General features: G+C 42.6%; 1 protein-coding gene across 6 annotated transcripts in view; it reads left to right on the forward strand.

Moving 5' to 3' along the window:
* The window catches only part of alg9 (ALG9 alpha-1,2-mannosyltransferase), a 242,515-nt gene that overhangs the window by 45,418 nt on the left and 180,881 nt on the right, over nucleotides 1-16,216 (forward strand). For all 6 annotated transcript variants that reach the window (XM_078532449.1, XM_078532466.1, XM_078532440.1 and 3 more), the window contains one exon: nucleotides 11,046-11,168. In XM_078532449.1, coding sequence (XP_078388575.1) covers nucleotides 11,046-11,168 — 123 coding nt within the window. The remainder of the gene's footprint in view (nucleotides 1-11,045; nucleotides 11,169-16,216) is intronic.

The following is a 16,216-nucleotide window of genomic DNA, read 5'->3' on the forward strand; positions in this document are numbered from 1 at the left end:
CACTTTAAATATTCACTCCCTCCACCACCAGCACACATTGGCAGCATTGTGTACCATATACAAGATACACTGCAACAACATGCCAAGCCTCCTTCGACAGCACCTTCCAAACCTGTGACTCATACCACCTAGAAAGACAAAGGCAGCAGATGCAGGGGAATGCCAGCAACTCCAAGTTCATCTCCAAGTTCATCACCATTCCTTCACTGTCACTAGGCCAAAAACCTGGCCTTCCCTTCTTAACAACACCGTGGGTGTACTGACAAAAGATGGCCTGCAGCAATTCAAGAATGGGAATGTGGAACTCGAAACATGAACAGATCAGCCATGATCTTATTGAGTGGCGGAGCGAGCTCGAGGAGCCGAATGACCGACTTAAGCTCCTATTTCGTACGTTCGTAATGCAGCTCACCACCACCTTCTCGAGGGAAATCGGGGACGGACAACAAATGTTGGCCTGGCCAGCAATGCCCACGTCCCATGAAAGTAGGCGACCATTCGGCCCATTGGGTCCATGGTGGATAGTGCCTTGATGGGTGGCTAAAGCTGTACAGACCAGGGATCGAACTTGGAACGTTCTTGATCTGCATGGTTTAGCTAATTTCAATCCCAACAAACTAAGACACAAGACAGCGTCCTGCAGTTTTTCTTTTAATTGGATGTAGAATCTTGGCAGCTGATCCCTGCTTTGATACCCATTGCCAGGAAAGGAAAGGTTGGTTTCCATAGACAGCTATAATATCAGACCTTATGGTATGGATTAAAAATAATACTGCTATATATAAGGTGCGTGGGAGTGAGTGCATTAAAAATAAATGCAGCTCATGGTTGGAAGAACAGTGAATGGTTCCATCTTCACAAATGTGATGTTATCTTCAGCCCTTGACAGGATTATTTTCTCATCATTCCCACCCACCTATTATATTGTGTATAACCCAAGGTAACGTTGCATTTGACCTGAATAAACTGGAGCTATATTTATTCGAGGTGTGTGTATATTGCCACAAAATGGGGCAGTATTGACACCCTAAAGTTAACAAGGCCTGTACCCAAATGTAAGGGAAACATAGTAAGTGTGGCAAATCTGAACCAAATTCTAGAGGCATCAGGAGAATGCTTTGATGTCATTATTTTTAGAAACACAGCATTTCTTTGAAAATACTTCAATTTATATGGAATCTTAGAATAGTACAGTGCAGGAGGCCATTCAGCCCATTGAGTCTGCCCCAAACTTTTTGAAGAGCAGCCTAGCTAGTCCTATTACCCCACTATATCTCCATGTCCCTTCATTTTTTTCCCCCACCCTTCAGTTATTTATGCAATTTCCTGTTGAATCTGTGTTCGCTACCCTCTTCGGCAGTGCGTTCCAAATCCTAAACAGTGGTTGGGTAAAACTGTTTTTCCTTATGTCGCCTCTGGTTCTTAATCACCTTAAGTCTGCACCCTCTGTTTATGACCCATCAGCCATTGGAGTTATTAGAGTTTTTTTTACTCTAAACCATTCATGATTTTAAACACCGCTATTAAGTTTCCTCTTCGCCTTCTCTGCTGTTAAGGAAAATATCTCCAGTTTATCCATGTAACTCTAATCCCTCACCTCTAGAACAATTCTTGTAAATCCCTCCTGCAACCCCTCCAAAGCCTTCACATCCTTCCTAAAGTGTGATGTTTCAGCCTTTTGTATAGGTTTAGCATACTACTTTGTACTCTCTCTCTCTCTTTATTTATAAAGTACAGGATCCCATATTCTTTGTTAACCTATCCTGCCACCTTCAAAGATTTGTGTACAAATGCCGTGATGCCTCTGTTTTTGTGTCCCCTGTAAAATCGCACCATTTAGCTTGTAATGCCCCCATCGTTCTTTCTACCAAAATATATCATCTCACACTTTTCTGCATTGAACTTCAGATGCCAAGTGTCTGCCCGTTCCACCAGCCTGTCTTTGTCACAGAAAGTGGTTCTTATGACCTCGGAGTCCCAAAATTCATTTGCAATCCGATAAATACTTTTGAAGTTTGTCTACTATTCTTTTTCAGGCAAACGTGGCGGTGAATCTGCACACAGCGAGGTTCCACAAACAGCAGTGAGGTGAATGAGCAGTTAATCTATGGCTTATGTTGGTTGAGGGATAATTGTTGACCAGCCTCAAGAGAACTACAGCCCAAGAAATTTTCCATTACCTCTGCTCTCCGACAACCTTTTTAACTGCAAGGTCACATTTATTCAAACTCCGTGTGCCCATTGCATTAAGGCTCTTGGGTGGTAAATTAACAAATGTCAACTCATCAGATATGAGCCACATTGACTACATCACCTTTTTCTAACCTCTTGTATTTCTTCAGAGAATGCCATAAGGTTGTTCAGGCATGATGAGTCCCTGTGCTGACTGGCTCTGATTAACTCATATGTCCAAATATTTAGTAACTTATCCTGCATTGTAGACTCTAGTCCATTTGTGTTCTGTCCAAGGGCAGCTCCTAAATCATATGAGATTCTTGAGCCACTTATTGCAGAACAGTAGCTGAGGTAGTGAGCCTTGCCTTCCTTGTTTTGTTTAATTTTTGGTGTACCTTCTCCTAGGTGCATGGCTGCAACTAAGAGCCCCACCCTCCCTTATAATGACAGGAAGGTCACTTTCACACACCGATAAGACACAAGTACCCTCGCTGGATGTCAATCCAATATTCAGAACTAGCGCTTTGGTCTCTGTTTGCTGGGACTAGCTGGAATGGGACCTGAGCCCAACTCTTCTGACTTGGAGGTGGGAATACAATCACTGAACTAGTGAACTGAACTAGTTAGTTTAGACTCTAGTGTTAGCCTGGTGAACATCCATCTGGCAAAAGAAGAAGGTGGAGCCAGTCTGTCTTCAGCATAGGTTTATCACAAAATCCTGTCTAACATAAGTGCAGACTACTCTTCCCTTCCACACAATTACCCCCCTCACCTTGCCCCAGTGGAAACTGGTTGTGTCTTAACCATTCCCAGTGAGTATCAGCTGCTCTTAATCACAACTAGAGCATGCTCTCAATTGTCACAGCTTTTGCAACATTAACATCTAGTGGTTAACCAATAACTAAAGCAAGACTAACTGCTCTATCATTTTCTTTGGCTTATCCCTGTTTTTTTTCCAAGAGTTTCACATTTTTATCCTCCTGAATAATTTTCCCAAACACAGAATTTTGTAAAATGGGAGAGTCACCCACCATTATTTCTTTCCTAGCTTCCCCATATTGCTGAATTTCGAATGTGGTATCTATTTCTAATGCTCTTGTCTTTAACTATTCTTAGCCTCATCGCAGTTACTGCTTAAATTTGCTCATGTCTGTGCAGCAGCTACATTCCACACCCTTCATCTGCTTGTGATTTTATACCTTGCTCTCGTTAAGTGAAGGAACCAGCCAAGTGAAACCAAAGTGAGGTTTGTGTGTGTGAATTAATTTTGTGCTTCACATATTATTGTTAGGAAGGGCTAATTGGGGATTGGGAATAGAGCCAGGCGCTACTCATGTCCACACCCGAGGAGCTCAACCGTTGAGTCAGAAATGCACGAGGTGACATGCTCATGATAAGTGAGACTCTCCTACCCTGAAGAGTTCAATAAATGGAAAAGCACGTGTCCTTCCTGGCATCACTCAGAACTCCTGATAAGCAATGAAGAAAGCACAAACAACCATCTGCAGCAGCTATTTACACCAGCATGGACTCTCAAAACCATTTACCACTAGTGGCACCAAAGCACCTTCATGCATTTTTCCAAAGTCAAGGGATCCAAATCAAGACTACAGCAATTACAGGGGTAATTCAGCTATCAACAGGGGCTAAAATATTTTCTTTGGCGATGATTGCTCATGTCAAGAAGCCTCTGAAGGACAAATGCCACAAACAAAAGACTGGGTTCACAATTGAACAGATACTCCCACTCCAGCAGGTGATAGCCAAATGATGTCAATACAATAAGGCACTATATGTTGTCTGTATTGATTTAAATAAAGCTTTTGTTTGACTGAATAGAGCATGCCTCTGGCTCCTATTACAATCTCTAGTCATTCTTACAAATGTTGCATTATTAATCACTGAGTTCTATGCTTACAAAAGCAGCCAAATCCATATTGACAGTAAGCTTTCTGAGCTATAGTATGTCAGGAACAGACAAAAGTGGACGTGGGACGTACATAGAACATGACTTTTTTTTAAAAATCCGGACTTTTTTTTTTAAAAAAAAACAAAGCTTGGCTGAAACAGTAGAAAACCTCACTGAAACCCGATGAATCTTTGAGGAAGAGACATCCATCAATCTTGTCTTCAGGTTATCTGGAATAAGAAGAAAGGGCAATTGCTAGGATGCAATATCATTCCAGCTTCTCTCATACTAGAGAAAAATCCATACAAAAGCTAGCTCAGTGACACTACTCACTTAAATAGCACTATTTGCTTAGTGTGTACAGTGGCTCAGTGGTAGCACACACATGCAATGTTCTGTTGCAGAACATTGCATATTCAAGCCCCACTGCAGAGCACATAATCTTGGCTGACATTCCTTTGTGGTACTAAAGAGAGAGTTGCACTGTCAGAAGATGAGATGCCAAACCAAGATTTCGCCCGTCCTCTGGAGTGAATGCGCAAGATCCCGTGTCGCTATCGGAAGAAGAGCGGGAATGTTATCCCGGTGCTCTAGCCAACATTTATCCTTCAATCAGTTTTTAAAAATGTTATTTTCATGGATTGTGGGCATCGCCGGCCAGGCCAGCATTTATTTCCCATCTTGAATTACCCTTGTGAAGGTGATGGTGAACCACCTTGAACCGCTGTAGTCCATGCAGCGTGATTACAGTTTGGTCATTTATCTCCTTGCTATTTGTGGGAACTTATTGTGCGTAAATTGGCTCCTTTGTTTCTCTACATCACAACAGTGATTACATTTCAGATTTACTTCATTGGCTGTGAAATGCTTTGGGACATGCTGAGGTCATGAAAGGTGCTATATAAATGCAAGTTTGTTGTTCCTTTTTGCTTTCCAGCAGTGGGGGCTATTTTCCTGATTGCCACAGGTGCGTTCTCCTTGTGAGCTCCACAATGAACTCTGTATCCCATAGACGGAGATTGAGCATGAGTTGCAACCTCAAATTATGGTTCTGTGGAGCATTAGTAATAGCTACGTTTTAAATTTGGTTCAGAAGCGTGCTAACACATCAAAGTAATGAGTAGGCAAGTTGATGGATTCAGTTCTGGATTATTTCATGCACTAAAGTTTAAACCTCGGGACAAAACCTTAAATGAGACTGTATGGAATCAGCCAAATCAAGCACCGACTCCTCTGCTATTGACACCTCTTTCACCACGCCCTTGCAGTCTGACCCTGCCAGAGCATTCTCCATCTACATATCAATGCTGCGCTGACTCTTTTTGTGCCTGTAAATATACCTTTAAAAAAATTCAGGTAAATGTGACTGGGTCAAGTGGACAATGAGCATTGGTTGCACCAATTATCTCTGAAGTATAGACTTCTGTGTAGTTGTCTGAGATTTTGAGAAGACTCGAGAACCGTTCTGTTACCTTTCCAATGTGCCTGGTGTTTTTAATACAACCCACTTGAGCAGATGTTCTCAGTATAACTCACTGTCAGTCAGTGTCGGCCAGTGAGCACAGGGGACCAGTGTCGGTCAGTGAGCACAGGGGACCAGTGTCGGCCAGCGAGCACAGGGGACCAGTGTCGGCCAGCGAGCACAGGGGACCAGTGTCGGCCAGCGAGCACAGGGGACCAGTGTCGGTCGGCGAGCACAGGGGACCAGTGTCGGTCGGCGAGCACAGGGGACCAGTGTCGGTCGGCGAGCACAGGGGACCAGTGTCGGTCAGCGAGCACAGGGGACCAGTGTCGGTCAGCGAGCACAGGGGACCAGTGTCGGTCAGCGAGCACAGGGGACCAGTGTCGGTCAGCGAGCACAGGGGACCAGTGTCGGTCAGCGAGCACAGGGGACCAGTGTCGGTCAGCGAGCACAGGGGACCAGTGTCGGTCAGCGAGCACAGGGGACCAGTGTCGGTCAGCGAGCACAGGGGACCAGTGTCGGTCAGCGAGCACAGGGGACCAGTGTCGGTCAGCGAGCACAGGGGACCATTGTCGGTCAGCGAGCACAGGGGACCATTGTCGGTCAGCGAGCACAGGGGAAGCGGGGAAAAGGTAGGAGTTAAGTGGGTGGCCGTCCCAGAGCAGGCACAGGTGCAGAGGGCCAAATTACCCCTTTCCATAGTGAGATTTCATGACTCTGTGATCATCAGAGAATTGCAAAGCTAATAGCAAGATAAAACTATCTAAATGCCATTGTTGGCATTCCAAAGGGTAACCTGCGGCTGGCATATAAATGAAGAAAGGCAGGTCTTTTGAATTTTACAGCCCTGGCTCACAATGTAGACACAGCAGCAGGGTGAGGGCCAGTCTGCTGAAGGAAAGTGAGAGAGCAGCAACCAGGAATAAATGAACATTTCTCCGTCAGTTGCAGCAAGCTGTGCTCTTTCTGCTGCTCATTGTTTCCAACTCGGTGGGATTAACCGCAGCCACCGCTGTCGTTAATAACAAACCCTTCCAATGGTTTAATTTTTACAGCCTAGTCATTCATTTTATTGTGAGCTCATTTACAACCTCGATGGGGGAACATCATTTCACAAATGTTAAATTTTGGTTTCCTTTGCTACTCCAGATAGTTTTAAAAGCTTCAGCTCAGCACATGGATAAAAAAACTTTGGGTCTCATCGTTACTGACAACTTTTCCTGTTTATTTGCTCCCCTCTATTGTTTGTCAGTGTACAGTAGTCAGGAAAAACAGAAAATTCTGGAAATTCTTAGCAGGACAGTCAGCATCTGTGGAGAGAAAAGTGGTTAACATTTCAGGACTGTGATCTTTCATCAGAGCTGAGAAAAGTTAGAAACATTAACAGGTTTTGAGTAAGTGAAAGTCGCCAGGGGGAGGATGGGAAGAAGAAGAGAAGGCAACATCTGTGATAGGGTAGGAGGGCAGGAGAGACTAATTAACAAATGGTTTCATGGTACAAAGCCAAAGGGAGAGGCAATGAGACAAGCAAAGAAACAGAAGATGTCTAGATGAGGTGTGAATGGCAGGATAGCAGCCATCCAAATGTAAAAAGTGATTTAAAAAGAACCCAGAGAGAAAAAAACAAACCAGCAAGCAAACAATTCAACTCTCGGGTTGAGTTTGCCCACTACCATGTGTAATGGTATGGGATCTGCATAAAATTTAATGTAAATTTAAAGCCAGGAATGTCTGTGGCAACTCGATTGAAATGGCCGCTATTGACGATGTTTTTATACACAATGCGCAATTTCTTTAGTCTGTTTGCGTGATTATTTTCATAAGTTTTGTTTTAATATAAAAATTACTAAAAGAGGACTATAATCCCCAAGAGACCGGCTTGTTAAATAATCAGAAGATTCCAGTTGTACAGAGACATTCACATTTCTCAGTAAATTGGTTTAGAGGTATTTCATTTTTATTACTGGCATGGTGTTAGTAAGCCTTCCACACTGATGAGCACCAGCATTGCATGGTGTCGCAAGTGGAGTTGAAAGTGGAAATGCCACACTGGTGCATTAAGGGTTGCTCTAAGCTTAGTGTTGTGTTGTCAGGGATGTGTAAAGGTGGGTTTACGGGTCTTTGTCATACCTTACAGTTTCTGTCACTAGCTGAGAAGTATCTCAATGGATAGAAAGTTAGCACAGTAAATGACCTTGAAATTATTTCTGTCTTGTTCCTGAATTTGGTCCCACTGAACAAAAATTCTATTTTGTCTCAACTTGTGAAGATGATAATTGCTATTAACTTCAATATTTGTATGTAATCATCATACTTTTATGGTTAACTTCGAAAATTTTTTTAAAACTGTATTCTTGGATATGGGTGCTGCTGGCAAGGCCAGCATTTATTGTCCATCCCTAGTAGATCTGGAGAAGGTAGTGCTGCAATCTCCTGCAACAATGCTAGGTAGAGAGTTCCAGGATTTTGACCAGCAGCACTGCAGGTACAGCGCTATCTGTTCAAGTCAAGGCAGCGTGTGACCTCCCGGGGGGCAAACTGGACGCGACAGTGTTTGCAGGCATCTATTGCTCTTAAGCGCCTGGGTGGTGAAGGTTACGGGCTTGGGGGCATCCCACCAAAGAAGTGTCGGTGGTTACTGTAATTTGTCCTGTGGGCAGTACAGACTGCAGCAGTGGCGTGCTGGTGCTGGAGAAGTGTGTTTGGTGGAGGTTGGAGTGGGGAGAATCACACAGGCTATGACCAAAATGCCTAATTTTACCTAAAAGCGGAAAATGCACAGCAGGCCAGGAAAGAGAGAAAAATTAGATTATTGCTTTATTTGGGGTGACAGCACTTTCTGTTTGTATTCAGGTTTTCAGGAAGGAAAATAATTGAGGAATTCACACTGCATCAAGACACCAATAACTGACTCACTTGCTCAGAATAAAGGTCTTTGTTACTGAAAATAACTCCCATCCAGTCATTGCAGCTTGAGAGGAGCGTGACTAAGTGACGCGTTTTTATAATGATGCTTCTAAGAGACCAAAAACTAAAGCAGGGAAAAAACAGTGAACTCTCAGGACCCATTTTGAAACCATCTTAAAATTACATCTTAAGACGCGTGAAGGGAGATTATATTTAAGACAATATTTAACAATATTGTTTAAAATTCCCCTCAATTTTCATTTACTATTTCATGCATGCTAGAACGCAAGCAAAAGCTGACCAACAAAAGCTCCAAAACAAAATCACCCCAAAAGGTCAACACCTCAAAAATGACTTGGAATGTAAACTAGGATTTGCAACTTAAACTGTAGATATTCTCAACATTCCTTCACTGGTATTGGAGTGAGGTGCAGGGGGAACCTCAATGCACGAAAGTCCGAAAGGGAAAATCCAAATGTCGAAGACAGAGAATTTGTGCTGCGTTTCTTGGGTGTATGGCTGAGCCATGTCCTGCTAAATCTTTTATATGTGACATGTTCTGGGTTAGCTTTACAACGTTCACATATCATAATAGATCACCTTTTAATCTTAAAAGAGAAAGCATCATTTGGATTTTTACCTGACCAAGCAAGACTGACACTTCCCCGAATGTTACCTCGACAATCACTCTGACACCCAACCGCCTCAGACCTAGGACGTTTCACTGTCCTGTGTCAACCCAGCCTGACACTCTTCCCTCTTACCCCTGCTCCAACCCTGTTCAAGTTGTTACTCATCTTCTACCTTCCTCATTCAGGTTGTACTCTATTATTTGGCACACTGGTTCAAGCTGGCACTCTTCTCTCCCCTCCCTCCCCTTCCCTACCAGTTAATGCGGCATTCTTCCTCCTCCTCCCCACCCCAGGTGCTGCTCCCAACTTTTATACTTTTCCACTTCCCTTTCCTTATCAGCCATTGCCCCTGTCATTGCTATGCATTGCGCCTTCAATTATCATCCGTTGCCCCTTCAGTGTTATCTCTTGTGCCATCATTATTCTGCATTCATCCCTTCATTGCTATTCTTTACCCATTTCCTTCTGCTTTTATTTGCCATCTGAAAGAAAACCTTTTATTTCCAGCAAATGTTTTTCCCTCCACCCCACTTCAGTCTAATTGAGTGGACTGAGGATTTGCTGTCATCGAAGAGGTGCCTGTTTCTGATCCCTACTTCACGTTAGAGTTCCCTCTGGGATCATTGCCATTAGCGTCAGGAACTGCGTTGAGGTAGCAGGTTCCCGATCTAACCTGTTTGCTACCAAACTTTGGCAGAAGGGGGACAAGGGAGGAAAGAACATTGACTGTGACGGGAGAGACCTGTGTACAGTGAGAGTTGTAAATGACATAATGATTGGACTCCAATTTGGATGAGTGACAAATGATTGATATGACACTCCAAGCTGCAAATTTCTGTACTTGCTGTAGGTACTGTGATTTGCTGCTCAAGTTGCACAAATTTACCTTAAAATGCCCGCGAGGTAGTAAAAATGTTGCTTTCTAAGTGATAAAGAATTGCTTGGCCTGGACACTGTGAGGACTTCCCCTGCTTTTCATTGAATAGTGCTGGGGATCTTTAAAGTCGAATTCAATAATTGCTCGCCTGAATTATAGATTACACTTGGAGCATAGAGTCATCCTGGCTCAAAAGGAGACCATTCGACCCATTGGGTTCATGCCAGCTCTCTGTAGCGTATTCCGGCCATTCCCCATAGCCCTGCAAGTTTATTTCCCTCAAGTGCCCATCCAATTTCCTTTTCAAATCAATGATCCTCTCTGCTGCCATGATCCTTGTAGGCACAACTCTAACACAATGTTCAAAGCTAATGTGTTGGCTAATTCAAAACTATAGACCATTTTCCAAAAAAAAAACTTTTGAATGCAGACCAGGTGCAAATGTGTATTTAAAGTAAAACTATTTACCTTTCAGATGAGATGTTGAACATCTGACTTTAAAGATCCCCAGCACTATTCGATGAAAAGCAGGGGAAGTCTTCACAGTGCCCAGGCCAACATCACTAGACCAGATTACCTGGTCATTTATTACATTGCTGTTTGTGGAGTCTTGCTGTACAAATTGGTTGCTGTGTTTTGCCTGCACGTCAACGGTAACTACACTTAATAAGCAACTCACTGGATGTGGCTCACCTCAGAACAACCTGAGCCGTGAAAGGGGTTATGTAAATGCACCTTCTCTCTTTATTAGGGAAACCCCCCCCCCCCTTGATGAACTAAGTTGGCACATATGTGAGTGGAGACTGTAGCTCAGTTGCACCTTTCCTGACAAAAATAAATCTGTAAATATCATGCAGATACAGAAGGACTTGCATTTATTTAGCACCTTTCATGTCCTTCGAATGCTTTACAGCCAATGAAGATTTTTGAAGTACTGTATAGTCACTGTGTAATTAGGTGGTGAAAGTAAAAACCTAGAATTGAAGGCCCTGCTATGTTTGTTATTCTGCAATTTAATCCACTGAGTGGTTGGAGGTTTGCCTTTTACTAACAGCTCTATTCTCTATTTTACCTTCCTTCCAGGTACAGAACCATGGTCATTCTATTTCATCAATGGAAGCTTGAATTTCAATGTGGTTTTTGCTTTGGCTCTCTGTGCCCTGCCTCTAACTACCCTCATGGAGTTCCTGCTGCAAAGATTTAATGGTAAGGATCGCACCCAAATATGACCAGGGCTCATGGGAGAAAACTGTGATGCTGCATTATTTCCTTTTAAATCCTATTTGAATTTGACTAAAGCCAAATTCCCAAGCTGGGTTGTCTGAATCGATTAGGCTCACATCCTTAAACCTGTGTTATAAAATAAGATGACTTGCTCGCAAAATGATTATGGATGTATATCCTCTTTGTTGCTGCCTTGGATCTGTAGCCTTGCATCCTGTTAGAATTGCTCGTCTATTTGCTTATTTCAAAATCTTCTTAATCAATTGGCATTCCTTGAACTACAGAAGAGCTGGCATGTGAGACACAAAGTTGCCAAACCCTAACAATTTCAGCTGGACCACTATCTGCTTTTCTTTACATTCCCGTGACAGAAATGTGTTTGAGGAAGGTGTCTTTTTTTTTGTGCATTTACAAAAAGCTAAACTGAATGATGGTCCTCCATTATCCATTGGACGGGACCAGGCCTTTTTTCTTGTTTTCTCCATTCTGTTTCTGACTGCAGGTAGGTGCACCGACCTCTCTCGTTGCCTCTTGAACAGCTTCTTGTTGGAGTTGGTCCTGAGAGGAATAGAACCTTCTCACTCTGTTGATCTTGACCTTCATCTGAGCAATCCACAGGATGACATGGGGTTAGACTGTGGGGGAAAGGGTATCTATTAGCCTTATCTGCCAATTAGATAATTGCAGAGGGCATGACTAGAGGGAGAGAACTGAAGGGGCAAAATTAATAGATTTAGCTTCTATCCTTTTCATTCTTGAAAGTTTGCACAGCTCTGCAAATGATAAAACGCACGTTCTGGTGTGAACGGGCGAAGACAATCTCCTTTATGGTAACAAGTAGTAAAGACTAACCTGCTGATTTCAGCTGGAGCAGTATTAGGGCTGCCTTTGCCAAGGAGGGGTAAGAGTAGTCATGGTTCCAGCTTGCGAGTGGTGCTCATTGCTGGAAAGTGCGTGTGTGAGAACATCAGGCCAAGAATGAGCTTGGACATGTGGTGCCAGCACCCGCCCCTCCCTGTTACTACAAGCACAATGGGCCAATCGGCCTCATCCTGTTCTGCAAGCTTCTATGTTTCATTGTCAAAGCTTCCATGCAAAGAATGCTCACTTGGAGTTTGGTTTTGGAGTCCAAGGTCCCAGCATGAGTTCAGAAACCAAAAGAATTACAAATAAATAAAAGCAAACCTCTCTGCTTTATCTATGCACCAGAATTGTGCAAGTATAAAGATTGATGGCCTATAAACAAGGGATCGGTGTCTCTTGTTCCCCCTTACTATTCATGATAAAATTCGGCTGAATGTTCACTTCAAGGCATGGCTGAACACTCCACATTGCAGGCCATCTGATTGCATTTTACCCATAATATAAATTTAGAATGAAGCAATTAAGATATTTCTGAAAAGAGACACATGCTGCTAAAGCTTTTTGTCTTGCACTCATCAGGACAAATGCAAGAATGCCAAATTTCAAACAATCGCATCAATTTATACAACAGGAGAAAAGGATGCTGATTGGTTGGCAAGTCAACTCTGGCTGAGATATTGCTATGGAGAAAGCAGTGGGTGAATTATAGGCTCCCCGAGCTCTTGGGAAATTCAAAAAACGCACAAGGCTGGAACATATTCCCTTTGCACAGAACAGGTCCCTGTATATGAATGTATGTCACTTCTGGCAAGTGTAAGTGAGTTTGACTGGTTATCTTAAATTGCTTGTTAGTGTAGCTATTAGCGCACTCAGGATTGTTCAGCAGGTGCTGCCCAGTCACAGAATCACGTCCAACAGTATATGTTTGGTTTGGGCTTTGGAAGTGTGAGCTAGTTGAGTATGGTCTGTACTCTGCCTATTACTAACAATCAAAATCTCACGCTATTCAATCAAGGTGTCCAATCAAAAACCAAGTTTAATGCTGGTCTCCTTAAATTCTTTCAGTTTCTCTAAGTGAGGGTGTTTACTTCTCACTTTGAAATGGAGTTTCCTCCTTTTAGATTACTGCTACCTTCATTGACCTCTTCTCTTTGCACTTTATAGACTGTTAGTAGCAAGAGAGAGGAAGATTTTGCTATGTGATTTCCAAAATGGAAAACCACTAGAGAGCACTATTGGTTTATATTCCCCTTTCGTAATGACCTGAACGCATCCCATCTGGAATAGGCTCACAGATTAGGTTTAGGAATGTGATCTTTAAGCAAATTAATGAAAACCTACTTATTTTTTTTTAAAAACCTGAAGAAATGATCTTTAAATGTGCAAAGTAGGGAAAAAAAGAATGAATTTTTTTCAGTGCTGAAATGTCATTGTATTTAACCGAATATAAATGTTTTTCTTTTCATTATCTGACTTCAAAATACTGAAGTTTTAAATCGTCCATTTCTGATCTACACAAATGTTGGGTTGTGTAGATCTTGCTTTGATCGGGTGTGAGATGTCAGATATGAATTTAATATGCATACAGCACAACTGTTTGCTTAATTGCAGCTGTAAACGGTTCAGCAGAAAAAGTCCAAATGTAAGAACGTGAGAAATAGGAACAGGAGTAGGCCAAATGCCCCCTTGAACCTGTCATTCAATAAGGTCATGGCTGAGCACTAATGGTTGAAGCTAATAGTGCAGTAAAGGTGAGGCTAGACAAGCAGATGAGGGAGAAAATAATAAAAATAAAATAATATATAGTTACAATGATAGATATAGATGAGGAAGGATGAGAGGAGGCTTCAATGGGGCACAAACACTGACATGGATTGTTGGGCTGAATGGCCTGTCTCTGTGCACTTTCACTTGCACATGATCCACTTTCTCGCCTGTTTCCATGTCGCTTGATTCCCTAAATCTATTGATCTCTGTCTTGAATATACTCCATGACTGAGCATCCATAGCCTTCTGGGATAGATCATTTCAAAGGTTTAAAACGCCTCTTGATGAAGAAATTTCTCTTCATTTCTGCCATTAGGCAAGTGTTTTTTTTTTAAACCTGATTGGTAGTGTGTAGGGTGTGGGTCACTTCAGTACTTGCAGGTTTTGACCTGCAGCTGAAGTACGCCGAGAGTCTGACCCTTATCTCTGATCCTCCGAACACTGAACCTCCAAGAGCAAAGCATGCTGGATCTCTCTGTTAACCACCAGTTTTTGCTATCACAAGCTGGTGACTGGATTGGGAGAGGGTTTCCATCATGGTGGATAATAGAGATTCCATCATAGAATTGTGTGATCATTGACTTTCTTATTTAAAAAGAGCCTTTATATCGCCAATTTCCCATTTGCACTCCCCACCTACACAGCACCGATCTGAGCAAGCAATACTTCCTGGTCACTTCTTGATGTTGTACCTGAATCAGTCACTAGAGACACTCATGAGAAATCTAGGTGGTTGCTTGTCGGAGTTTCTGAAATTATAGTTTTTTTAGAGAAGCAGCTAGCCTGTCCTGAAAAACACAAAAACAACTGAAACAAAGCTTGGAACCGTTAATCATTCATTTAAATACTTTTTATGAGAAAAATAACATTTGGATTTTGATGCTGGTATTAGTCAAGGAATTTACCTTGCGTTGACCAAATGCCTTTCCATATGAACATAACATAAGAAGTAGGAGCAGGAGTAGGCCATCCAGCCCTTGAGCCTGTTGCTCCATTCAAGAAGATCATGGCTGATCTGACCTTGGCCTCAAATCCACTTCCCTGCCTGTCTATCTCAGATATAAAACAGAGTGCTGGAAAAACTCAGGAAGGCCTGTCAGCATCTGTGGAGAGAGAGAGTTAATGTTTCGAGTCCAACATGACTCTTCTTTGGAATTGTCTGACTCAGACTTGAATAAATTAAAGGACGCAGCCTCCACAGTTATCTGGGTTAGAGAATTCCAAAGACTCATGACCCTTTGAGAGAAGCAACCCCTCTTCATCTCCATCCTAAATGCAAAACCCCTTATTCTGAAACTATGCCCCTGGTTTTAGCTCCCCCCATGAGGTGAAACATTCTCTCAGCATCTCGCCTGTCAAGCCGCCTCAAGATTTTGCATGTTTTGATAAGGCCACTTCTCATTCTTCTAAACTCCAATGGGTATAGGCCCAATCTGCTCAACCTTTCTTCATAAGACAACCCCTTCATCAATGGCTTCAACCTAGTGAACTTTCTCTGAACCGCCTCCAATGTAAGTATATCCCTAGATAAGGAGACCAAAAACCGTACGTGGTATTCAAATAACTTTCTTTTTAGTGAGAAGAATCCTAGCCTTCTCAAGACTTCCAAAGAATAACGGATTCCGACTGCTCGTGCTTTTCTGCTTTAACAGGTGATCAGAGGGATTAAAAAGGGCCTTGATGTTAAATGGGTTCAGAAGCTAATGGGTGCATTGCCAACAGCCTGTCAGTAAAGTGAAGCATAATGCCTGGCTTTATCCTTTTAAACCCAATGTCACCTCACTGACATTTAGTAAATTGCTACTTATGTATTTGTCTTTCAAAGTGACCTCTTTGCTGTACGCTGTAAACAGGTCCCATCAGCGTAAACCCACGAGCACTCGGAATTGTTAGGTGATTGTTTATTGCCCTTCTGGTTAAGGTTAAAATGTTGGAATTATTTTTCAACCGATGTTACGAGCTCCAACTCAGTTTGAATAATTTCTCAATTAACTTCTCTTATTTTTAATGTATGTATAACCCTATGGTCAGGTTTATTAAACTTCACTTTGTTCTGATACACGCAAACTCTGTTCTTTCCTTCGATTTATTCTGCAGGCACTCTAACCACATCATTTTACTGGACCATAAAACCTGTCTTGATAAGTGAGCGCTAGAAAGGCAGTCCCACAGTCAATCCAGTTCATTTTACTAGACACTTGGTCGGTTGAATAAAAGAGCAAGTGACACCATCCAGGACAAAGTAGCCCGATTGATTGGCACCCCATCCACCACCTTCAACAACCACTTCCTCCACTACCGACACACAGTGGCAGCAGTGTGTACCATCTACAAGATGCACTGCGGAAACTCACCAAGGCTTTGACAGCACCTTCCAAACCCACCATCTCCACCACCTC

Source organism: Cetorhinus maximus, chromosome 2 (genome assembly GCF_964194155.1).
Source record: "Cetorhinus maximus chromosome 2, sCetMax3.hap1.1, whole genome shotgun sequence".
Lineage (NCBI taxonomy): Eukaryota > Metazoa > Chordata > Chondrichthyes > Lamniformes > Cetorhinidae > Cetorhinus > Cetorhinus maximus.